The sequence below is a fragment of the Drosophila busckii genome, chromosome 3L (assembly GCF_011750605.1).
Source record: "Drosophila busckii strain San Diego stock center, stock number 13000-0081.31 chromosome 3L, ASM1175060v1, whole genome shotgun sequence".
In the NCBI taxonomy this organism is placed as follows: domain Eukaryota; kingdom Metazoa; phylum Arthropoda; class Insecta; order Diptera; family Drosophilidae; genus Drosophila; species Drosophila busckii.
In genome coordinates this window covers 9,380,429-9,404,225 of record NC_046606.1, presented here as the reverse complement: position 1 = coordinate 9,404,225, position 23,797 = coordinate 9,380,429, and the positions used below count along the sequence as shown (strand labels likewise).

The window sequence follows — 23,797 nt, the reverse complement described above, 5'->3', positions numbered from 1 at the left end:
GTATGAGTAATTTCATGATAATGAACAATTTATGCACAATTTATACGCCTGTCGCAGCGTTGCCACCTGACTGGCACATGCTGACTGCGCAGTTCGGGTCACGTTGGCAGCACTGCGCACAAAATGTAAACAGGAAAAAAAATCGAGAAAAATACAAACAATACAGACAAAAGTAAGAAGCGCGTGAAGAAAAAGATAAAATTTGGCATAAGCGAAGCAAAACAACGCAACGAAATTATTAAATATTAGGGTAACGCGAAAGCAACGCAACGCACACTCCTCGGACATGTCCAATGAGCATGTGGAGACGGAGACGGGCAACGGCAATAAAGTGCAACAAGAAACAGAAACAGAAATTGAAACCGAACACGAGCCCGAGCCCATGATAATGCCAGTCTCTAAAGGTATAATGATAACACCGCCACCACCAGTGATGCCACCAACACCGACTTCCTCACCCAACACACACGGCGAGTGGCCTAATCTAAATCCAAGTGCGAATGCATTCCAGCTGAGTAGAGATAGAGGCGGGGAGCGAGAACATTTTGCTTTACCGCACCTGCCGCCGCTGCCGTTGAACGTGGACTACTTGCCGAGTCTACTACATCCAAGCACACTGCCCTCCAGCAGCAAGAGTTACAAGATGATGCGCTGTCGCTTGAAGCGCTCCAAGTACTGCAACTACAGCAACATACTGACGGAGTCGAACAACCGAAAGCTGCGCACTGCCGCCTCCACCTGCAACATTGAGCTTCTCAACCGCATACTAGAGTCTGGCTGCAATCCCAATGCCGCCGATGAATACAACCGCAGTCCCCTGCATCTGGCCGCCTGCCGTGGATATATACCCATTGTCCAACAGCTGTTGCAATTTGGTGCCAACCCCAACGTCGTCGATTCGCTGGGTAACACGCCGCTCCACTTGGCCGTCATATCCGCCAGCTCCAATAACTTTAATGTGGTTGTGCGTGTGCTGCTCCAAGGCGGCGCCAGTGTACACATGTATGATCGCAGCGGTAAGTCACCTCTGGAGTTAGCCGAGGCCAAGCTGCGGCTGCTTCGTAATCGCTATGATCATCCCACACCCGAGACCGCCAAGATACTGGAGGACATGTGCATGCTCACCACACTCATCTTGCGCTACATGGTCAAGCAGCAGCGGGAACTGGAGGATCTATCAGCACTAGAAAAGCGGCTGCAGAACCTCAGCACCACCGATGACCAGGAGCAGGTGGTGTCTCAGACCGCTGATGAGCTGCTCGCCAGCGTTGAGCGTCTGTCCATTAACAACAAATAAATACGCAGATCGTTTAACTTGCGGGTAAGTGCAACATTTATTGCAGAAAATCTTATAATCTTATTAGTTTCTTACAAAATGTTTCTGGCATTACGTCAGAATTCCGCCGTTTATAAAGCAGCCAACTAATTTTTTCTAAATATTTCAGTTTATTTTACGTTTCCTAATTTGGCTGCCGTTGAGTTCGGGTTGGACTTGTGTGAGGATACGCTCTGGAGTACAGACACATGGCCACCGCTCACACCCACACACATACACACACACACACACACACAGAAAGAAACTAATAAATTCTTTCATGCGATCTTCTTCATTAAGTATTTCATTTAAGTTTTCGTTGTTAATTTCAGACACACAAACCAACACGTTTAAATTTTAAGCTTTACGTTTAGCGCTTTAGATCCATTGGCGCATCGCCAAAAACAAAGTAAATAATTAATATAACAAAGCTGCAATTGCAATTGCACACAATTTAATATCTACTAAAATTATGCATACGTTTAACTAAAAAATTACAATAAATACAAAACCAGAAAACTAAAATCCCACAAAATTCTTAAGTGTCTATTATATACTAAAAAAAATCTAAAAACAAATTATTTATTATATAAATGAATAAATCAAGAGAGCAATTTATACTTACGTTAATATTAGATACGAGTACTTGCAAAGTATATTTTCAGGAACTGCAATAGAGGTAATGCTTAAAGCGCATAATTCTTCTTTTTTTATAGTAAATTAATTAATTCTTAATATTACAATAATAATCAGAAATATAAATTCAGGGATAAATCCATAATTATTTCTAGCAGCAAGACAGGACCTAATGCTTACTGTGTGCCGTAGTAATTTTTATATTCCAGCTAACAGACCTCCTTAAATTCCATTAGTGCTCAGATAAAATGCTAGGATACCAAGACATTACATTCATCCATAATATTTATTATTAATACATTTGTTTGTGTGCATCATCATAACAGAACAATTCTATTTTACACAAAGATCATTTGTTTATGTACAATACAAATTTGAAATGGAAATGCTAATTGCTTCGCTGGGAATGTTTTCTTCTGTTTTTATTTATTTATCGCCTTGTTTCTAGTTGTTCTTGGCAAAGTATTTGGTCTTCTCCTCTGGATTAGGCACAATCTAGAAAATAATTTGTTTAGTAATTAATCAGAATGTTTAGGTTAATTATATATGTAGTAAAACATACGGTATCGGCACCAGGTTTCCAGCCAGCTGGGCATACCTCGCCGTGGGTATCGGTGTATTGGAAAGCTTGCACAAGTCTTATGGTTTCGTCAACGGAGCGACCGACGGGTAGATCGTTCATGGTAATTTGACGCAGCACGCCTTTTTGGTCGATAATAAACAAACCACGCAGCGTATGGCCTACTGCCTCTAGATAGACACCGTAGTCCTTGCTAATCTTATGCGTCAGATCCGAGAGCAGCGGTATCTTGACATTACCTAGACCACCCTCCTTGCGCGGGGTATTAATCCAAGCCAAGTGAGTAAAGTGCGAGTCAACGCTGGCGGCAATTACTTCAGTGTTGATCTTGCGGAACTCAGCAATGCGATCCGAGAAGGCAATAATCTCCGTGGGGCAAACAAAGGTAAAGTCCAATGGATAAAAGAGCAGTACTACGTATTTTCCCAAGTACTGCGATAGCGATAGCTGCACTATCTCCTTGTTAACTACAGCGGTGCCCTCAAAGTGTGGTGCGGGCTTCGAAACTGGGCGGTTACAAAAATGATAAAAGCTGCTTAAAAAGTTGCATATTGTAAGTACTTACTGACTGCCTTGGTGTACTGCAGTTGGTGGTCACCTTTGGGCTCACCAGCTGGATAAACGGAACCGCCAGCGAATGAATAACATGACTGACTATCATCTGCTATGACTGCCCCAATGAACAGCACGACGAGAGTCACGACCAATTGTTTGCACATGTTGGTTCTAGTTGTTGCTGGAGTAGTTGTCAAACTGCAAATACAAGCGTCTTAACAATTATACACATGTAAACACTACTTGTTACATTAGCGCTTCGCTTTGCTTCACGCCCACACACACAAACACAAACACAAACACACCGCTACGCATGAACACGTATATGCAACAGCAGGCTATTTATTTTTTTTTCGGCCACGCTGTCAATTCTGCCTACTTTCTTCATCCACCGACTGTGCTTGTGTTGAAGAGTTAAATATATTGTTTATGTTGTTGTTGTACCAACGATAGCCTTATCAGTTTTGAGCGTGCACAAATAATCACACTAATTTTTATACTAGGTTTATTCCAATTGGAAACTTAAATATTGACACGCCAGCTGCAGATTGTAGTTTGAACTTCCTTCATATTTCACTTTTAAACTCTTTTGTTGAATTGTATTCAGCACATTTTATATTATTACCTTTGTTGTGTATACGAGAACTGTTGCTTTGATTATTGTTTAAAACTTTTTAATTTTTTTTGATTGCCGGCTAGAGATGTGGCGTGCTAACTATCGCCTACTTTCCCACCATACTAAATTTCAGTGCTGTGAAATGCTTATCAATGATAAGTTATTATTGCCCGTTTCTTTTCAAATATCAATTCTGACGTCGAAATAAAACAAATTAGTTATCTTTTGCACTTACGCGCTATAAACTTTATTAAAATATATTTATATAAATCGCTTGCGCTTATAATTAATTATTTATGCTCATAGTTAAAACATTACTCGCTATGACAAATAAATATAAATATTTATGTATAATATGTAAATGTTTCACGTTGTTTCTAAAACTATAACAAATTGAGCACAAAAAACTGTCAGTGCAAAATTGCACATTATTGCGAAAATATTTAACATACATAAATTAGCATTGAAACTATATATGTATATGTAATTAAATTTCAGTTACTAGCTTTGATTGAGAAAGTATTGTGAGAGGTGTTGGCGACATGTGTTTAGCATGCCGGCAAAAAATGCATCTTACAGCCGGCTTCCTGACCTAGCTCTCCCACACTTCATCGCGCTGTTTGGCAGCTAAAAGTTTGCGTTCTGTACAGAGCAGAGAAGCAGATACAATTAAATATATGTCAGAACATATAGAATGCTCAATACTTGCCTTTGGCTTGACGCAGTACTCGACGTTCGTTTTCACGTTCTTCTGGTGCTGTGGGTAGCTTGACGCCCAAGGCGCCAGACACCAAACGACGTGCCATGGCTGTACAGGTTTCCGGACGCTGACGATAAGGTTGCATCGACACAGCACCAGCTTTCTTTGCCTTTAAACGCGATTCAAGAGTGGCCTCTGCTAATGGCTTCAGTTTGACAAATGGATGTCCCATGGTTAGCACCTCAGCAGCTATTCAAACATAACATTGCAAATAAGCTTCTCTTTGAACTCCTGGGACAAACTACTTACCAATACGGGAACTGCTAAACACAGCCAAGGCATGAGTATCGTCGACCCATTTTATATCAAAGCCACTGCTTTTGTACTGCGAGAAGAGCATAAGCAAGTCCGGTGTCTTGAATTCAACTGGAAAATTTGACACCTCAAGTACATGTGGGAACTCCTCCTCGTTAAGCAGTGATTGTTTTATGTGGTATAACTACATAATAATAAGTGGACTATTAAAATGTATACAACTTTAGATTTTGAGATACTTACACTATAGTCCATTTGAGGCAATTCGATTTTGCATTTGCCCACAGACTCCGTGAGTTCTTCTAGTATCTTGGGATCCAAGCAGTCTCCGCTTTCGTCGAACATGTTCTCCCAATCATCCTCATTCTCCTCCTCATCATCATCCTCAGTGGTGCTGTCAGCAGGCGGTAGCTGAGCAGCACCTGCTGTTATTGAAGTTGCTGCTGCTGTAGCCCCTACAGTTTTGGCCGTGGGCACAGTTTCAATCTTTTCAGGTATTTCAAGCACATCGGACACAAAAGTTTGTTTCATAATGCGACGATTGCTGCGATTGATTTCCTATGGAGTATACAGTGTGAATATTACATCAATAAAACCTTTTTAAAAACTATGTAAGCTACCTTGGAGGCACGTTGCAGCTCGCGCACTTCGTTATCACATTTGTTAGCATCATCAGTAGCTGTAGTTGCACCTGCGGAGTTCGGCGCGGCCACATCCTCAATGCGCATTGCTGTCAGCTTCTGCTTAGAGGCGCCATTGCGTTGACGTTGGGCTCCGCCCATCATCTTCAACAAAAAACAAACGGACTTAGCAAAAATGATTGATATAATTCCGCTAATGCTCACCTCCTTATCACAGTCGCTATTGTTGTCTGGCGGTGGAAGTGGTTCTTGGTCTGCTTCAGTTTCACTGGGCGCAATCACAAGTAAAGTAGCTCCCTCAGTGGGTTTACCGTTCGTTTTCTTGATGCGCTCCTTACGAGGTTTACTCTTTTTCGGTTTAGTTTGCTGGCCGTTGCTATCGTCTGGCTTCAACGAGCTTGCATCAACAACTGGAGTTTCCAGCGCTTGCGGCTCGCTCTGTAGATTGCACGTAGTCGCAGCCATTGGTGCTGCCTCTGTTGGCGCTGGCGCTGGCATTAACAATGCTGTTGCTGTTGTTGACGTTGACGTCGACGTCGTTGGCGGTGTTGTCTGACTGCGTCGTGCCCTTGGCACATAAACAGCGCGGTCTGGACGTCGTTCGCGACGAGTTGACGCTGCTGCAGCACCGTTGATTTGTGGCTCTCTGCGAAGCAGTTGATCAAAACAGAAACGATAAAAAAACGAAAGGTAAGCGCTTGGCACACAAAGAATGCGTACCGTAGTAACTGACTAAACAAGTCTAGGCAGTTGAAGATATTTTTGAATAATTTAAATAATGCAAAAACAAATTATGTTCGTTTCAGCAGCTTGACTAGTCTAAGACTAGTAAGATATACTTTTACAAAATGTAGACTGTACTTGCGAGGCCTGCTTACCTGTGCGGCGACTGTTTGTCAGCTGCGTACACTGAGCTGGAGGTAGTTGTTGTGATTGCTTCTGTGTGATTTGTTGTCGTTGTTATTGTTTCGTTCGTTGCAGCTTCTTCGCTGCTGTTGGTTCTAAGCGCAGGAGGCCTATAGAGATCCACAGAGTTTGATTTGCTTACTACACAACAACAAGAGAGCAACAAACAAAATAAACATTAGCCAAACTTAAATGAAGTAACGCAGTTGGCGAAAAAAAAAACAGAAACAAAATTAATAATGTTGACCCAATTTTACGTTAGTTTGCTTTGCGCGCTGCTTCGTGAATGTCAACACCGACATTAAGCGCAACAAGTGAGCAAGCGCGCGAGAGGAGGGAGAAACAGAAAGAAAAAGAGAGGGAGAGAGAGAGATCTTTTACTTAGGCGTGCTGTGAGTGTGTGATGCAACATTTGAGCAGCTAAAGCAATGCAAAGAGCTCGCAAAAGAGGACGACCTTGAACAAGCTGCGTGACCCGTACTAATGCATGGCCAAGCGACGAGGGGCGACGCTGTGGCGCTGATTTGGTTTAGTCGTACGTTCACCGGCGTGTTTTTTATTTTTATTTTTAGTCGTTTGCACATACCAATAATTAATTGTGTTTTGTTTTCTTTGTTTTGCAAACATTTCATGCTTGCCAATTGTGCCAACTTGGTTGATTGGCGCACATGTACATACGTACATACTTAAATGTATGCAGACGAATATTTGCACACACTAATACTTACAAGGTGTATCGCTAATGTGCTTCTTGACGCCCATTTTACACAAATCCGTTACGCGTTTTCTGCTGGCGCTGCTGCTTCTGCCGCTGTTGCTGCGCCAACTCTTTACTGCTTGTTGTTGTGTTTGGTTCTGCTGTTTGCGACTGTCAATTAAAGATTGAAAGAATGTGGTGTGTAACACAAAATGAAATTAAATGAGAGCAACAACACTCACGCCTCAAAGCCGTGCGGATCGATGAGTTGATTGCGAAAACAGACGACAGTACGTCTTTGTGCCCCTTGCCCCACGGAAAATGTCAATAGATCGTATTGCTGGCGATAGTTCTCACATGCTTGATGTATAAGATAACGGCGATAATTGTTCACAGGTGGAAAGAGCAACACACTGCAAAGAGAGTAAGATCAATAAGCTGTTCGCATGAGTGCGTGTGCTTGTGTGTGTGCGTGTGTGAATTTAGCTGTTCCAAGATTTACAGTTACATTGAGCTCAGAAGCACGCATAGCTCAGCTTGTATAAATTTGTTTATTATGCAATGGGGCTGAGCTACCGCAATTTAATATTTAACATATGCACATTTAATAAACAAACAAAGAAACAAGCTTACTTTGAACGCAGCTTATGTTATTAATAATTTTCAAATCGAGCGCGACGCCGTTGTTTATTGCATGACAATTAATTGTTTATTAAACGTGGGCTGCATCGCAAACAGCCAACAAGTACCAAAACCGTGTTACCAGCTCCAAACGCTTCAGTGGTCCAACGCAATCGCAATGCGGAAAGCAGTGTTGCATATTGTACTGTTGTTTTTGTTGTTGTTTTCCATGCTGTGGGGCAGCAGCAGCTGGGAAAAACTCGAATTTGTGGCATTTGCAAACCGGTAATATTACAACGAGCCCCACAAAACACGTACCCTGCCACACATTTCTCTAGTTACCGTTGTTGTTGTAGCACATTTCCGCGTTGTTATTGCACTTGCTGTTGTTGTTGTAGTTGTTGTGGTAGCAAAACAACAACAAGTGCTGTCTGCAACAATTACAACGACAACAACAACAAAGCGGAGATCGGTAACGGGGATCACGACTCGAGTTTTTGTTATCATACTTCCAGCCTAGTTTTCTTATTTTGTACATGTAGCCTTTTTATGCCAACACCAAATACTGTCACACACACAAGCACGAGGGCACAAAATACACTCTTGCACAGTGTAATTCACACACACACAAACACACAATTTCAAGTCAAAAAAGTTCTTGTCTTACCCACTGCTCAAACGCTTTTTTAAAAATAATTCAATATCTATTCCAACATTATAAACAAATTCTTGATCCGTCAAGCTTAAACTAGCTGAGAAGTCACTTTTACGTTCGCCGTTATCCAGTTTATTTGTTAAATATGCGACAATGTCGCCACACACATAAACACAGTTAGAACTTTTTTCACGTTTAATGAGTTTTGTTGTTGCTACTTTAGGGTTGCCACACTGAACAGGCAACGTGGAGGTAGCACGATTGCTGCCAGTAAGATCTAAAAATCGACTATCAGCGTGGGGGATGATACTTGTAAGCAACAATTTCAAAATGCTTAAAAATAATAGTCCATAATAGTCATATAAAAATCTATATTATTCGTGAATATATTTAAATGCAGTTCTGATCGTGTTATTTAGTGACAAAAAAACCCAACATAAGCTTGAAATCGTCTTTAATAAGATAGATAAGAATTCAAAAACCAAGTGTAATTTACTTCTTACTATATTAAGATTCTGAGCATTGCTTCCGTAAGTAAGGATTGTTTTAAAATGTGATCTTGCATTAGCTACGGCTTAAAAATATTTAGCTATATTTAGCTCTCACAGTTTTCCCGCTTCGACCACTTGAAAATCCATCAATCTGGCCACTCTGCTCGTAAATATGCAGACAATGAGAAAGTGCAGATTTCGAGCAACGGTAATTTGTTTTCTGTTTGTTTGGTGTAGTTATAGACTGTGTGTGTGTGTATAGTTAATGTTTTTCTAAAGTGCGAAGGTAGCTGTCAAAATTCTAAGTGTTAAATAAGTTGCAATAAATCAAAAGCATCTGCCCAAGTAACGTGGGGCAATCGAAAAATAGACAACGACAACAACTGTGCCATTGGCATAGAAAATTTCGCATATACACACACATACACATGCATATATGTTTTTTGAGCACTGAGCAGAAAGAGCACACGTTCGATCTACTACTATTAACAATAATATAATTGCAGACAAAATTGATACAGGGCCACAGAAGGGGACGTGACGTTAATGTCGTCGTGTAAATTGGAAAGTGGCAAAAACGCGAGCGCACAACTATAATAGCAATAAATACATACACATATACACACACACACATACAATATAGACAACGCAAACAAACAAACACATGCACGTACACATGGACGCGTTTGTTTGATGTACAATTTGGAGCAACGAACAATAGGCAGACAAACAAATTATGACGGCGCGTGAAAATGTTGCAAGTCGCCTGTCCAAATTAATGCTTAGCAATGCTGCTGCCAGCAACAACACCAACACCACCAACAACAGCAGCAGCATCAGTAGTAACCATCAGTCGCCCTCACCATCGATGTCTACGGTGCAATCCCCGACTGGCGAACAGTCGGAGCTAAATCAACTGAAACGGGATGCGGATCCGCAGTTTTCGCGCTTCGCTGACTATTTTGTGATATGTGGCTTGGATCTAGACACGGGCTTGGAGCCAGATCGCTTTGCAGGTTTGGCCACATCAGCAAACTATTGACTGGTTACTAATGATTTCAATTATTTGTAGGTGACAATCTGCACTGTTCCCCGTTGGATCGAGCATACAAGAGCAAACCATTGGCTCACTATCCCGAAAATGTGCCCTGGAATCCCTTCGATGCGCACGGCATTTGCATGGTAGGTGCAGCCCTGCATACAAATCTATATAAGTGTATATATGGGTGAGGTCGCCAGCGTAGCGCTGACTTAATTGAGCTTAATTGTCTGCATGACGCGACCAGTGAAGTGCCCTGAAAAAACAAGATATGAAAATTTATGCTTGGCTGGCACTCGCTTAAAATCTATCTGCCGATGAGTTGGCTCTGTTTAAAGACATTGACTCTTTAGACCCAAACGTCGATAGGCGACTCTTATCATCTATTAATCTTCCCATGTGTTTTCAGTCGAGTGCTATGAATAGTTCTCTTTTATTTACAGTTGTTTCGTCGAGATAAGTTGTAAACTGATTAATTCATAAATCTCGGCAGTTCCATACCCTATAAAAGTGTATAAAAAAGTGTATGGAAAGAGTATGTCGTTGTCGACTTGCTTTTCATATGTCTAATTAATGAGCCAGCACTTGAACATCCATATTTATTAATTGCGCAGTTCTTTATAATTCATAAATAGATTCGATTGTTGATCAACTGCCCTTGCATCTCTTACAGCTCTCCTTGCCGCAGGGACTGCGATTTCGCACACAAAAGCACAACATAGAGCCCAAGTATCATTCGTTTGCAACGACGCGTGAGGATGGCAAACGCTGCTATGGCTTTAGTCTGGTGTTCTATGAGGAGATACGCAATCGTAACATATGCGGCGCCATACATACACTGCAATCTATGTTTATTACTGAGCTCTCGAATGGGCAGCAGACGCACTCACTGAGTAGGGTGAAGCAGGATGGACCCGTGAGCCGTTCGCTGCCGCGACACTTTAAGGTTGCTGGCCAGGCGCCGCAGTCTGCACAAAGCTATTATGATATAAGCAAAGATAAGCTGTATGTGGCCAAGAGCATCTCGCTCATATGCCAAGCGCCCTATGCGTTTGCTGCGCAGCTTTTTCTTAAGAATCTTTACCGGTGAGTATTGGAAGCGATTGCAAACAAAAATTGTATTTTTATACTAATTTATGCATTTTATTTAGTTGTCTTCCGCGACAGCCAGGTGCGGGCATAAGTCTCGAATCCTATGTGTACAACATTTTATATGAAGTGATGCTACCTCAGCCAGGCAAATCCATACGTGTCTATCTGCCACCAGCGGAGCCACATTTAGCCGCAATCGCTGTGATTCTCCAACGACCCTCCTTGGCCACTGAGCTGCCCCTGCTGGACTTCCCGCTGCGTCTGCTCTTTAATTATTTGGGCGTGGATTGTGTTATACAACTGCTCACGTGTGTCCTGCTCGAGAGTCAGGTCCTGCTGCGCTCCACAGGTAAATGCTAATAAATGTTCTATAATGTTGCAAATCTCAACAATTTTATATTTTATGCAGACTACCAAAGACTCATGATCGTGGGCGAGTGCATAACATCGTTGCTGTTTCCGTTTGTATGGCCACATGTGTATGCACCCATTTTACCAGCTGCTCTGCATCATTTTCTGGATGCGCCAGTGCCGTTTGTTATGGGACTGCATGCTGACTGTGAGGCTGCGCATAAAATTGGCAGCGAGGCAGCGCTTTGCTTTGTGGATATAGACAAGAAGCACATACAGCTGCCAGAGGAGTTGCCCATCTTTCCGCACAAGCTAGATTTTATGGCCGAGATTATTTCCGTGCTGGATAAGTTTGAAATTGAGCGAGATCGCGCACAGGAGCCGAACTTCAAGAATGGTTATGGCATGCGCGGCCATGCCGATGCCATGATCTCAAGCTGCACGCTGCCCAATGGACTGCAGGCAGCGCGGCGCAGCAAGGAACGCTTCCAGCAGTTGCAGGAGACAGTCTATACGCTGTCCAGCCCGGGCAGTGCGCCTGCACAACAGCCGCACGTGGACTATCAGCCGCTGATAGCACATCCAGCCAAGATTGATCATGTGCCGCGTATAGCGGACTTTCTGCGACGCAAGGGCGGCATGCGTGCTGCCCAGGCAGCGGGCTCGCCTGTGGGCAGTCCCACGCTATCACTATCCTCTTCCCCCGTGGGCGTCTATCAGAATGTTGATGTTGTGGATGCCACACTGCCACCCTCACGAATGGGCTCGTTATCGCGGCGCGGCGAGAAGCCTACGCTGTCTACTGTGGAGCAGTACTATCAGGATCTGCGCATAAACAATTCGCTGCGCGAAATATTTCTCAATCGTTTTGTGCACATGTTCCATGCCTATGAGTACTTTGTCATTTATCCTAACCAGGCCAAGGACGAGTGGCTATCGAATCGTGAAACGTTACAAAATTTCGACAAGTCGTCATTTCTTTCCGACCAGCCGGAGCATCATCGCGCGTTTCTCTCGCGCTTTCTTGAATCTCAAATGTTTGCCACGCTCATTGACAACAAAATTCTGGGCGTGTGGGAGCCACAGCCCGACGAGCAGCTACAGCTCTTTGATCAGCGCATCAAGTTGTTGAAGTGAGTGCTAAAACTTTAACCTAATGCTTTTATTTGTCTTTAACTAACACTGTTAATCCTTTTTAGACGCCGCCATGGCGAGAACATGATCTGCGCCACAAGCTATGAGCCGTGTGTGCTCACCCAGGACTCACAGCAGTGCTTTGAGAAGCGTCTCAACAGCATAGACATTGAAGTGACGCCACCAAGCGAGATCCTGTCCAATCGCGCCGCCTATTTTCGCAGCTTTCCACTGCTGGAGAAGGGCGTACTGAACCAGGAGTGCGCCTCGAGGTAGTGTTCTGTCCAATTAACCCAATAAGCTAAGCTACCGCTAACAAATCCGAAAACCTAGTTCACACCACGCCCAATGCCACACTCTCCCCACACTCATATAACCCTGATATTATTTATATGTTATGTATGTATTGTAGTTTAATATAGCTTTTGATAGCTGTTGAATTTTGTTTGTCTTCCATTAGTTTATTTAGTTAATTGTTTTAACAAATAAATTGTAAAATCCGCAGAAGATTTTGTTAAACTTTGCAACATAATTTGTTTCTATTTCTTAACGGACTTTTTTTTATATTATTTCATTTTGTTCCATGCACCTTACCAACTTCCACTCCTCTCCAATTTTGAACTAACCGCTTTTGCATGCCCACTGGATTGAACTCTTAGCTCCCAAAACTAATACGTATCTATCATATCTTTGTATTCCTCAAAATTCGTATGCACTAAACTTCAAAATCATGTCGCTAACATCCATAAAAATAATAAACAAAAACGAAAAATAATAGAGGCAACAGCTTGCGTCGCGTTAAGAATGGCAACAAGTGGCGGGCACGTGAGATTTCGCTGGATCAGAAGCCGCTCAGCGGCGGCGGCAACAGCAACAGCAACTCTTCCAGCTCCAATGCGGCCATCAATCGCCTCTCGGCAAACTTAACCACGGCGGATGTGAGTCCAGCGCTTATAGCCCAGGCCAATTGGACTTTTGTGGAGCGTCTGCTTAAGGTAAGCAGCTTACTGTCCCTTATAATTCTTGATCTAATATATTCAATTTATTTTGCAGGATGTCAAGTCGAAGACTAAGCGCATGCTGCTCGATAAGATGGGCAACGAGGCAGTGGCATTGGGTCTTAAGGCTGATGGCATAGAGGAAAACACAATGATTGCCAGCATGTGTGATCTGCTGGAAAAGATTTGGTCCCATGGTCTGCAAAATAAACAGGGCAAGTCAGCGCTCTGGGCTCATCTGCAGGCCTATCTAGCGCAACAGGAGACTTCCAGTGGCGGCAGCGCTAACAATTGCAGTGTCGAGCCGACAACTCCCAAGTCAAGCAGTAGTCCCAACAACAAGCTGAACATTGCCAGCGCATCACCAGCGCTAGCCTGGAATGCAATGCGCAAGCGCATGGACTGTAAGTATTACCCAGCCATCAACAACAAACAGTAATTAACTAATACTTTTATTCTATAGACTTGTCTACATTTCAAACGGACATCGACAACCCGCCCAGTCCGAATCGCAGTCGCTCACGTGATCGCCACAATTTTGTGGGCCTGGAACAGCTCTGCCCACTGCCCGAGTCGCTCGAGTTTGATGTCAAGTGAGTGCAGCTGCACTTTTACCTAACTCAACTCTTAATTACATTTAATCTTTTGCAGAAACGTGCTGGCCATGGCAGATATCAAGACACACATTGGTTATACACGCGCCTGGGTGCGTCTCTCGCTGGAGAAGAAGCTGCTCTCGCGCCACTTTCGTACGCTGCTCTCGGATGAGAATCTGCTGCGCTCGCTTTACAAGCGTTCCGCGTTTTTGCGCTGCGAGGATGAGAAGGAGCAGTTTCTCTATCATCTGCTAACACTCAACACTGTGGAATATTTTAGCTTTACCAACATTTATCCCACAACAAGTAGGTTCAATTAATTAGCTATAATTGTTGCTAGATAATGTTGTATTTCATAATTCAGAGCTGCCCTATCGTGTGGTCATCTTCCCATCGCGTAAATATGGCTCTTATCAGACGTCCAGCAATGTTTGGATCATGATCTCTGGCACTATGAATGAAACGCAGCGAGTGCCTGTGCCCAAAGGCTCGTTGGAATTTATATTTCATGTAAGCTTTATATTTATAGTAATGGTGTCTATTTTGTAAAGCTTTAATTATTTTATTTTAGTACAAAAATCTGGGTCTGCTAACGACCATGCGCATTGGCCATGACAATTCGGGGCCCAGTCACAAGTGGCTGGTGGAGCAGGTCGTGATGCGCAACGAGGTCACCGGACACACCTACAAGTGCGTTAATTAGGCCATTTAAAAACGCTGTATTTAATAATTATCTTTGCCACCATTTAGATTCCCCTGTGGTCGCTGGCTGGGCAAGGGTGTGGATGATGATTCAACGGAACGTTTGCTAGTGGGTCAGCGTGTTTCAACCAGCGTGAAGAATGCCGAACTGGTGCCGCCCACACGCACACCACCACGCACCCGCAGTCCAAGTGTACAACGTCAAGAATCCGTGGCGCCATCGGAGATTCAACATCAGTTGGGTAACTGCGTCAATATTATTGTCAAGTGGCACTATAAGCCTAGTCGGGATCGCGATGTGGGCACACTCACTAACTTGTTGTGCGGCGACGATGGACTCGTTAAATGCCTCGAGCAGGTCTTCCTGTGCGGCTTTCGTTCTTCACGTTTCTTTGGTCGCAATCTTTACATTTGGGATTATTTCAGTAAGTACTCTTCATACTGTTTTCTTGTCAATTATATTTACTGTTGTTGCCTTGCAGCCAAAATCAAGGAGCTGTTCGAGCAGAATTTACAGCAGGAGCTGGATGACTCTGCCTCCAGCATGGACTCTTCTTTCAGCAATAGCAGCTGCAACAGTTTGCAGCGACGTGAAGTTGCCAGCATCTGGCGTCTGTATGTGCAGCTAATGGATGAGATTAATACGGCAGCCAGTACATTGGGCAAAGATGGCAAATTTCAGCTGCTTATATGTCTCAGCTTACGGGAGCATCTATTGACTCGGTTAATTAAACCCATGGCTTTGACCAAAGTTACACACGAGATGTATGAAGAGGAAAGTTTTTTGCGCCGCCGCAATTTACTAACATTTCTAATACAAATTCTGGAGCCGCTTGATGACTGCCACATCGTGTTGGAGAACTCCATAACCCAGGGCATACGCATTCCATCACAGTGCTAGGGGGCTAGGGCAAATGCCAACGCACTGCCTCCACTTACCCACAGACATTTGCAACCAGTGACCTAGAATACTCATACTCATATGTCCTTAAGTACGTAGATACTTGTAACTCGTGAGGAATCTCCAGTAAACTCGAATCGTTAGTTTGTTAGTTTTACGATAACCTTAAATCCTAATCCAAATCACTTGCCATCCAAACGCTTGCCGAGTGTTCCAAGTCAAAGTGAAGCCAAAGTTGAGAAAAATTCTGTGCAATTAACAAGTTTACTCTTAAAAATTCTAAAATGTTGTTCAAAAAATTGAAAATTTGCGTAGCTAATAGCGTTTAAGATAAATCCCTACATACCAATGTAATCATTTATTATCTCTTGATCAATTTTCCTATGTTAGTAAATTTTTTTAACATGTTTAGTTGTTAAACCAAAGAATCTTAGTTAATTCTTTTTGTCGACAAGACAACATTGTCAATTCTAATATGTATAATTTAATGAAATTAAGTTAGTGAGATTAACCAAATGGTGTTTATGTTAAAATGAAGCTTTATTTTTTACACGTATTTCATTTAGTCAGGAAAAGGAAATTTAACTAGTTATTGAACGTCAATAAATCAATATATATATATACAAAAGACAGAAATAAATGTGAATTAAATTGTTATTAAGAAATGTTGAAACTTTTAAATTTGAACTGTAGTTGTGTTTACATTTAATGCGAATTCACCACGAACCCGCTTAAACTTACCACAATACTGGTATATTTATGTTATTAGTACTCACCATGGTATTTTTTGGTATAAATGTGTGGGAAAAACTTGCATTTTTCTGCTTTTGAGTTTAAGCAACACTAGGCATTACAAAAAAAAAACGCAGCAACAATATAAAAAAGTCGCGGTCGCGGAAAGTACCAATTTAAAGCAATTGCTGCCAAAAACAATATCAAGACAAACTAGAGCAACAACGAACGCTGGCAATCGCCATTCAGGCACAGTGCAAACCAAAACTAATTCTTTGCGGTACAAAGCGGGAGAAGAAAAAACAGCTCATCGATTTTTAGCCGAACTAACGCTAAATTTAAGGAAACAGTCAACAGTAAGTGCATCTTGTATTTCATAAAATAGATCACGTGTGCATTTGTATTGCAACTGCCTGCAAAATGAGTGGCTGGACAAACTGGCACTTTCTTTGTGTCTGCCCGTGACGTGAGCAGATTTTCAGTCCCCCCCACTTAGCGTCTGCTACCATGACACGTTCAACTGAGTGTAGATTAAATTTTGTTAGCTTGTGGCCTTAAAGTTTATATGCGTATAAAGTTTTTTTTTTGCCACCAAGGCTTTGCTGTTTACATAATCCTATTCCGACTTGCCCAGATAATTACATACATACATATGTACATATGTATTTTCGCACAGCAGCTGCTGCGCTATCGATTTGTTCTACAGCCGGCATGACGACGCCAGTTTTCCTTGTTCCCGCCTACCCTTTCGTCGGTCTCCCATGTTTTTTCACCGTTTGCCACGTCATTTATAATGAACCAGCCGCATCGTATGACTTTAATTTGTTTGTGTTGTGCTTTGTGCAAACTTGCAACGCGCCACTAATGTTCTCTCTCGCTCGCTCTCTCTCTCTCTCTTTCGGTGTCTGTGTCTAATGAACTTTGTGCTGTGATCGTACGATTTTAAAGTTGGCAGTCATCAGGTTTGCTTGTTTGGCATTGCAAAAAATAAAACACATTTTTAATAATAAACATGAACGCTTGCACATTACTCATACGCAACGTACGCTGACGTAGCAGACTCGCTCTCTTATGCTCTTTAGACACCAGCTGCGGCTCGTGCTCCACTTTCCCAATAAGCCAGTCACCGTTCCGTTCATTTTTCAATAATTTTTTTACCGCTACCGTTGCCTAATTTCCCACACACACACACACACACACACACACACACACACATAGCCACACATGGCAAGTTGCAGGCGTAGGTGAAGAGCGTGGCACAGAGAGAGTTGGATCGTGGCGTACGCACAATCAGTCAGCTGTTTTCGTTTTACTCAATGAAATCTCATGCTCACAGTCATGTGTGGGTGACACATGCTTACAAACATACACACACACATGCATATCAATGTACGCACATGGGAGTTTTTTATGACTATTATGGGGAGAGATAAGCAATTTTGAAGGCAGGTGCTGGGCATTGCTTGTTTTATTTCCAACTGCATGTCAGAAACTTTTATCTTTATACCAAAAGCATGCCAGTTAATTTAGATTCTTCGCTTCAAGCGGATGTGTGTCAATTGGTCACGTACAATAATATAAATATGTATGTACATATGTAAGTACATATATTAATAACTTACTACTATACTACAAGTGTGGAACATATTTAATTAAATTTAATTTCAAAGCAAGCTTCAAAAATATTTTGGCTAATTCATGCTGATAACAGTGGGAATAATCTTGGGGTTATCAGTGGAAATTCATAAAAATACTTTTGCTAAATAATCTTGAAATTAATATTCATGTATGTGTTTGTATGTAAATGTGAAATCAGCTTATCAATCAATGTACTGGCTTCAACCTATGATTGACTGTACTTTGACACACACCGAGTAAAACCCCGAGCACCGAAACTTTGAGAAAACAATGTTGCCAGCAAAGCAGCAATTATTGCGCTCTTCCAAGAATTGGATTTTTTCATATTTTATTTTGTGCGGATTTGAAAGCTTTTAGTAACACGCCACGTTTATTGTACGTACGTTAACCTCAGCAGAAAGCAGCTTAGCTTAGTCAGCGTTTCAGATGACATTGTTGAACTTTGGACTACCGTTGGAATTAAAGCTCCAAAGCTAATGATAATGATGCTATCAATTACAGCTATCAATTAGCGCATGTGCTGCATTTTCTTTGCCTGCATTATTGGCTAACAAAATCACAATGTGAAGTCGACGGAAGTCATGTTCCAAAAGATAAAAAGTTAATATACAAACCATTAATGGGAGAACAACAGGTAGCAGGCTATCTAATCAGCGTTCGCCGCCGCGGTGGGTCCAACTATCAATTTGCAAATTGCGCTTTCTCGTAGACGTTGTCATTGTTGTTGCTGCCTAATCGCCCCCACATGGGCAGACCCTGCAGTACGCCAGGTAGAAATTGACCTCTAGACGACTCTTTAAACAAATTCTGCTCGTAGCATGAATTTATCAAAAACGAACAAAATTTCTATATATATTTGCTGAATTTATGCACAGATAGCAATTGTCTAAGCTATAGGAGATGATTGGAGTAAAATAGGTTAAGTACGATCTGCTACTGTATACTGATTCGCCAACTTGACGTTAATTGTGAGTACAGCTGGGTAATTGATTTTTGTTGTGCTGCTTTTACTTTGTTTACATTTGTGACTCGCACACTAGCAAAACTTTCCTTTGTGTGTATGTGTGTGTTGTTTGTTTGTATTTGAATGAATATTCTCTGATCGTACGACTTGAGCTTTGGCATGCTGACGTTGACGCTGGCTTCTGACGTCACGACACCGCTTGATTTCTCATACGTATACATCATATAAGTATTTCAAGTTTTGAAGAATAAAACTTGGGTACACCTGCTGCCTGGCAACTGAGAATTTTCTCTCAATTCTTGCTTTCACATGTGAATTGAAAGAAGCGATTACATCATTGTCATAGAATCCAGTTTAGTGTAAAAAGTCAACTTGAACTTGGCCGGTTGAGCATAAATTTCGCAAGTTCAAGCCGGTTTTTGAGCTGTGGGTATGAGTCAGCTCAATTTACTATGCGGAGAAACCTTGAATGTCGCATAAAAATTTGGTCTCTGGGTTGTGATAATATACAAACATATTCTTATCATATGAAGCGATAAAAAAGCTCGTCGAACAAACAAAAAAAGAAGCAGAAACCAATTGACGTAACAGCAGAGCTGAAGGCCAACCCAAAAACGTTCTACTAAGAAATATTTATGAGCTAATTTATAAAAAAAACAACAATTTTAGTTTCAAAGAAAACACGCAGCAAACAGCTGACGTTTACGATAAAGGAGAGGGAGAGCGCACACGCACATAATTGCTCTCTCTTGACCGCTCTCTCTTGACCGCTCTCTCTCTCCCGCTCTCTGCTGTCTCACGTGTGTTTGCTTATTTGACTTGTAGTATTTAATAAAATATGTGCATATTAATAGACAATACGCAGTGCTTGGCGTTAGTTTGATTTGTGTTTTGTAAGTGACGTACTGCCCGCTTACTTTAGATTTGCCATTCCCACTGTACTTTGTATAGTGGGCGTGTGACTGTCGCTTAACTGTTTCATTTTGAAAGTGCGAAAGTGTGAGTGACTCAGTTCGTCAAGCAAAAGAAAGAATTCGAATATTGCATGCAGGCACAACCGACAGCATAGTACTCTGCTCTAAGCTGCTTACAAAACAATTCACTCATTGAGTGGGCGCAGCCACGCCTTCTTCTGCCTGTTCAATCGAACGATGAGATTGCTGTGCAGAGTCTAAACACAAACAAATATCTGCAGCACTTGAAATTTGTGAAAATAAACAACAACATCTTGCTGAGTGAATCACCCTGTGCAGTTTTAATCAGCATCAGGCTATTTATAGCAATCTTATCATTGCAGATTGCCAATTGCAGGGAATTTCTGTTAACTATTTTTACTACGATTTGTTATTTGTGCGAAGCAAAAGCAAACGCGTGGCAAATGAAAATGTATTGCAATTAAAACAAATTGATTTGTCCATGGCAGCTGTATTTCAATTGAAATTTCTAATTGCATCGTTTGCTTTGTTTACGTGCTTACATTTATAATAGTCAGACTAAATTTAAGCTGCTTTTAATAGCTAGCCATTAATTTAAGTAATTTATTTAACGTATATTTGGATTTTACTATTTGCAGTTTGGCTACAGAAGTACAAAGGTTAACTTTTAAGTTCCCTTTGAGTTACGTTCCCCCAAGTGCTTAAGCGTAAATCCAGAAAACTGCCGCGATTGCTGCAAAAGATTCACTGCGATGGCAACCACATCGATAATCGCCAATAACAGCAATAGCACACTAAACGCCGGCAACGCGGCCACTGTGGCTGCCACAGCAGCTGCTGCCGCCGTCGTCGTCACATCCACGCTGAGCACGCGGAAGCGCACCTACGAGACAGCGATTGCTATGCCCGCCATGGATGCCAAAGAACTGAAACCCAGCACGCATGCAGTTCCCACTGCTGCTGCGGCACGCACAGCCACCTCAACCACAACAACAACAACAACAACAACAGTAAAAGCAACAACAACTAAGACCAGAGCGCACAGTCCGCTTGAGAGCCACAGCCTCAAGTCGGTGGTAGTGGACATGGCTGAGCCGCAGGCGGCCACCACCTTGCGCGATTCCTCAATTACGCGCACCATCTCACAGAGCGACGTTGACGATGGCAGCGATGCAGCCTCGCCGGACGACACCGGCCCGTCCACCTCGGCAGCATCGCCCATGATGGCGGATTATCTGAGCGGCAGCAGTGGCGTGAAGCGCAAATGCTTGAACGTGCCCCCAACTCCAACTGCAGCGATGAACGCCTCCATTTCCCGGCAATCTTTTCCCAGCAGCGGCACAGCCGATTTAGCGGTAAGTCATCTCGCTCTCAATCACCTATATATGTACATACATCTCTCTGGCTGGCAAGCAGTCCAAATTTATTTGCTTAGCGAATGCCTTTCGACAAGGTCAGGCCACATTGCATCATCATTTCGTATGTGATGGGTGGAGCAGATGTTTATTACCTTTTGGTTGCGCCAAATGCGAAATAATTTAGGCATGGAAAACTGAACATGTGTCTAATTGGCTTTTATTATAACACTCAGGGTTAACTTGGCCAAACAAAATTTGAATTTCACGTAAGAGCCCCAACTAGAGCTTCGAAGGTACTGCCAAATAATTGATGCACATAGATATTATAGATATACAGATATGTCGAACTGTCAATTTAATTACCAGTTCTACAATTGTTAATAACTTCCCAAATGAATTCAACTGATTGTCACTAAAATTAGAATTCGTAGGCAATTGCTGCTGAGGGCTTTCATTAATTTTTGCTAGCCGAGCCTACACTGATTGCCCAGAAGCAAACAGAACTATATATCGCCTGATCGTGCCATTAAGTCGGCGCCCAATTGACGCCAATTGAAATTTGTCTGCGCCATGGGTTTTTATTATTGTCAATTGTATTGATTTGCATACAGTTGCCGCCAATTAATTAAAGGTACAGTGCTCAGTGCTCAGTGCTCAGCTAGAGAAAAAGAGAGAAAGTAGGCTTAGCATGTGGAGACAAAGTCTCGACGTGTGTGTTGACTGAGACTCAGTAAGGCGGCTGACAGCAACTGGAATAGATCATATTTTTTACTGTATAACCAAAAAATATAATTACACATGTTGGAGGAAATCGAAAATCCCGCGGCGACTACGCCGTTGGTCAAAATGCTGCCATTGCATATGGACTTTAAAGAATTTGTAAGACGGCAGCAGCAACAATACTCTATACAATTATTTAATTGTTTGTTTGGTTTTCCTTGCAGACAATTTGCAAGCCAGCGCCTTTCTCCAACGATGAGGAGGCAATCCTGGAGCGTGAGCGCTGCGATTACACACACCGCATTACGTTCAAGATGGCGCGTTCCGGGCAGACGAATCGCAAGGTGCGCGTCTATGCCGATGGCATCTACGATCTGTTCCATCAGGGACATGCCCGCCAGCTGATGCAGGCCAAGAACATATTCCCCAACGTCTACTTGATTGTGGGCGTCTGCAATGACGAGCTGACGCATCGCATGAAGGGACGCACTGTTATGAACGGCTTTGAGCGCTATGAGGGCGTGCGTCATTGTCGCTATGTGGATGAGGTAAGTGTTGCAAGTTGCAGGCTTATGTTGTAGCACGTCTGTTAATACGTCTCTTGCCTTTGTAGATTGTGCAGAATGCGCCTTGGACGCTTTCGGATGATTTTATTGCGGATAACAAGATCGACTTTGTTGCCCACGATGACATTCCCTACGAGCATGGCGACCTCAACGACATTTATGGGCCGCTCAAGGCTCGTGGCATGTTTGTTGCCACCGAGCGCACTGAGGGCGTCTCCACCTCGGACATTGTGGCGCGCATTGTCAAGGATTATGATTTGTATGTGCGTCGGAATCTCGCACGCGGCTACTCCGCCAAGGAGCTCAACGTTTCGTTCCTCTCGGAAAAGAAGTTCCGTCTGCAAAACAAAATGGACGAGCTAAAGTCACGCGGCAAGCGCGAACTAACCAAAGTCACTGGCGACATTATGACCAAGTGGGAGGAGAAGTCGCGCGAGTTTATTGACACATTTCTGCTGCTCTTCGGACGCGAGCGTCTGAATCATTTGTGGAACGAGTCCAAGGGCAAGCTCATACAGGCGCTCAGTCCGCCTGGCAGTCCGTCGGGCTCGGTGAACGGCGATGATTACGATGGCGATGGTCAGGACTCCTCCGATGAGTTCCTGGAATTCTCGCCCGAATACAGCGGTGCCAGCGGCGGTAGTGGCGGCAGCGCTGGCAGCGTCAATGGCTCTCCGACTGCTCGCAAGCAGCGTTCGGCGCTTGCCCGTCGCAGCTATCAGAATCGTTCGCCTTCGTTACCGGATGAGCAGGGAGATGATGACGGCGATGGTGTCTATGAAGCTGAGCTGAGTGAGAGGCGCAGCAATTAAGAATGCGGCTAGCCTAAAGTTTCACATTCTATCTCTTTCTCTCTCTCTATCTATCTATCTATCTTAAAGCTATTGTATATTTATTAAATTGTTACTAAATTCAAAAGAGACAACAACAACAACTACGGCTGCTTGCAATACAAGCCTGCAGTTTTCTATGGCTTTAGCTCTAAATGGTATTTATAATCTTGTTAGCTCTAGTTACACTTGCACTCCCTCCTGACTGTGCCCACCCCTACACACACACACACACACTCTACACACTTGTAGCCAATTCGTAGCCGCAATGGAGTCGCAACTTCAAAACACAAATTGAAAACGCAATTGAATGCAGAGAAGCAGCAAATGCAAAAAAAGACTCATTTTATTTTGTATTAAGCCTTTAAATGTTTTGTGCGTGTTTGAAGCATGGCGCGATATAATATATAGAAATATTTATATTAAATTATCTCGCAATGAAAAGCAAAAAGATATATATACATTATATTAAAATTAAGTTAACACCAAAATACAGCTAATTGCAAAAACTTA

The 23,797-nt window shown here is 42.7% G+C and overlaps 5 protein-coding genes across 10 annotated transcripts; 3 read left to right on the top strand and 2 right to left on the bottom strand.

The window, feature by feature from the left end:
* Window positions 1-102: 102 nt before the first annotated feature.
* Window positions 103-1,808, top strand: LOC108598813 (ankyrin repeat domain-containing protein 54). The gene is made up of 2 exons (XM_017985558.2): window positions 103-1,321; window positions 1,446-1,808. Exon 1 carries the CDS (start codon window positions 287-289, stop codon window positions 1,295-1,297), a length of 1,011 nt encoding a protein of 336 aa, XP_017841047.1. The 5' UTR covers window positions 103-286; the 3' UTR covers window positions 1,298-1,321; window positions 1,446-1,808.
* Window positions 1,809-2,235: 427 nt separating this feature from the next.
* Window positions 2,236-3,803, bottom strand: LOC108598648 (peroxiredoxin-2). Of its 2 annotated transcripts, none has more exons than XM_017985361.1 (4): window positions 3,712-3,803; window positions 3,097-3,284; window positions 2,514-3,037; window positions 2,236-2,446 (listed from the first exon to the last, which is right to left on the bottom strand). In XM_017985361.1, the coding sequence occupies exons 2-4, from the start codon at window positions 3,248-3,250 to the stop codon at window positions 2,396-2,398; spliced, it is 729 nt and encodes a 242-aa protein (XP_017840850.1). In that variant the 5' UTR covers window positions 3,251-3,284; window positions 3,712-3,803; the 3' UTR covers window positions 2,236-2,395. The 2 variants fall into 2 exon arrangements, with proteins under 2 accessions (XP_017840850.1, XP_017840849.1); XM_017985360.2 differs by lacking the exon at window positions 3,712-3,803 and adding an exon at window positions 3,337-3,419.
* Window positions 3,804-4,091: 288 nt separating this feature from the next.
* On the bottom strand, window positions 4,092-8,422 carry LOC108601145 (R3H and coiled-coil domain-containing protein 1). Its single transcript, XM_017989073.2, has 10 exons — window positions 8,250-8,422; window positions 7,204-7,374; window positions 6,993-7,132; window positions 6,237-6,405; window positions 5,563-6,004; window positions 5,338-5,502; window positions 4,961-5,275; window positions 4,712-4,901; window positions 4,412-4,651; window positions 4,092-4,344 (listed from the first exon to the last, which is right to left on the bottom strand). Exons 3-10 carry the CDS (start codon window positions 7,024-7,026, stop codon window positions 4,295-4,297), a joined length of 1,605 nt encoding a protein of 534 aa, XP_017844562.1. The 5' UTR covers window positions 7,027-7,132; window positions 7,204-7,374; window positions 8,250-8,422; the 3' UTR covers window positions 4,092-4,294.
* Window positions 8,423-8,844: 422 nt separating this feature from the next.
* Window positions 8,845-15,915, top strand: LOC108600580 (DENN domain-containing protein 5B). Of its 4 annotated transcripts, none has more exons than XM_017988250.1 (15): window positions 8,845-8,936; window positions 9,235-9,744; window positions 9,801-9,910; window positions 10,441-10,853; window positions 10,919-11,208; window positions 11,269-12,343; window positions 12,410-12,616; window positions 13,132-13,339; window positions 13,398-13,746; window positions 13,806-13,935; window positions 13,994-14,244; window positions 14,303-14,448; window positions 14,510-14,628; window positions 14,689-15,065; window positions 15,123-15,915. In XM_017988250.1, the coding sequence occupies exons 2-15, from the start codon at window positions 9,465-9,467 to the stop codon at window positions 15,539-15,541; spliced, it is 4,374 nt and encodes a 1,457-aa protein (XP_017843739.1). In that variant the 5' UTR covers window positions 8,845-8,936; window positions 9,235-9,464; the 3' UTR covers window positions 15,542-15,915. The 4 variants fall into 4 exon arrangements, with proteins under 4 accessions (XP_017843739.1, XP_017843737.1, XP_017843741.1 ...); XM_017988248.2 differs by having other exon boundaries at window positions 13,123-13,339; window positions 15,123-15,914; XM_017988249.2 differs by lacking the exon at window positions 8,845-8,936 and having other exon boundaries at window positions 9,030-9,744; window positions 13,123-13,339; window positions 15,123-15,914.
* A 485-nt stretch (window positions 15,916-16,400) lies between these two features.
* Window positions 16,401-23,614, top strand: LOC108600139 (choline-phosphate cytidylyltransferase A). Of its 2 annotated transcripts, XM_017987530.2 has the most exons (4): window positions 16,401-16,629; window positions 20,449-21,165; window positions 22,113-22,436; window positions 22,502-23,614. In XM_017987530.2, exons 2-4 carry the CDS (start codon window positions 20,563-20,565, stop codon window positions 23,264-23,266), a joined length of 1,692 nt encoding a protein of 563 aa, XP_017843019.1. In that variant the 5' UTR covers window positions 16,401-16,629; window positions 20,449-20,562; the 3' UTR covers window positions 23,267-23,614. The 2 variants fall into 2 exon arrangements, with proteins under 2 accessions (XP_017843019.1, XP_017843020.1); XM_017987531.2 differs by lacking the exons at window positions 16,401-16,629; window positions 20,449-21,165 and adding an exon at window positions 21,872-22,047.
* Window positions 23,615-23,797: the final 183 nt, after the last annotated feature.

Excerpts from the sequence above, each read along its gene's own strand:
- LOC108601145 (XM_017989073.2), bottom strand. The coding sequence starts at position 7,026 with ATGGGCGTCAAGAAGCACATTAGCGATACACCTT. Across the intron at positions 5,276-5,337 it reads AGCTGCAACGTGCCTCCAAG|GAAATCAATCGCAGCAATCG; the intron begins GTAGCTTACATA and ends TATACTCCATAG. Across the intron at positions 4,652-4,711 it reads GTTTAGCAGTTCCCGTATTG|CTGCTGAGGTGCTAACCATG; the intron begins GTAAGTAGTTTG and ends ATGTTTGAATAG.
- LOC108598648 (XM_017985360.2), bottom strand. The coding sequence starts at position 3,401 with ATGCGTAGCGGTGTGTTTGTGTTTGTGTTTGTGTGTGTGGGCGTGAAG. Across the intron at positions 3,038-3,096 it reads GCAGTACACCAAGGCAGTCA|TTTCGAAGCCCGCACCACAC; the intron begins GTAAGTACTTAC and ends GTAACCGCCCAG. Across the intron at positions 2,447-2,513 it reads GGAAACCTGGTGCCGATACC|ATTGTGCCTAATCCAGAGGA; the intron begins GTATGTTTTACT and ends ATTATTTTCTAG.
- LOC108598813 (XM_017985558.2), top strand. The coding sequence starts at position 287 with ATGTCCAATGAGCATGTGGAGACGGAGACGGGCAACGGCAATAAAGTG.
- LOC108600580 (XM_017988248.2), top strand. The coding sequence starts at position 9,465 with ATGACGGCGCGTGAAAATGTTGCAAGTCGCCTGTCCAAATTAATGCTT. Across the intron at positions 10,854-10,918 it reads TTTCTTAAGAATCTTTACCG|TTGTCTTCCGCGACAGCCAG; the intron begins GTGAGTATTGGA and ends CATTTTATTTAG. Across the intron at positions 14,449-14,509 it reads CGTTGGAATTTATATTTCAT|TACAAAAATCTGGGTCTGCT; the intron begins GTAAGCTTTATA and ends ATTTTATTTTAG.
- LOC108600139 (XM_017987530.2), top strand. The coding sequence starts at position 20,563 with ATGGCAACCACATCGATAATCGCCAATAACAGCAATAGCACACTAAAC. Across the intron at positions 21,166-22,112 it reads GCGGCACAGCCGATTTAGCG|ACAATTTGCAAGCCAGCGCC; the intron begins GTAAGTCATCTC and ends TTTTCCTTGCAG. Across the intron at positions 22,437-22,501 it reads ATTGTCGCTATGTGGATGAG|ATTGTGCAGAATGCGCCTTG; the intron begins GTAAGTGTTGCA and ends TTGCCTTTGTAG.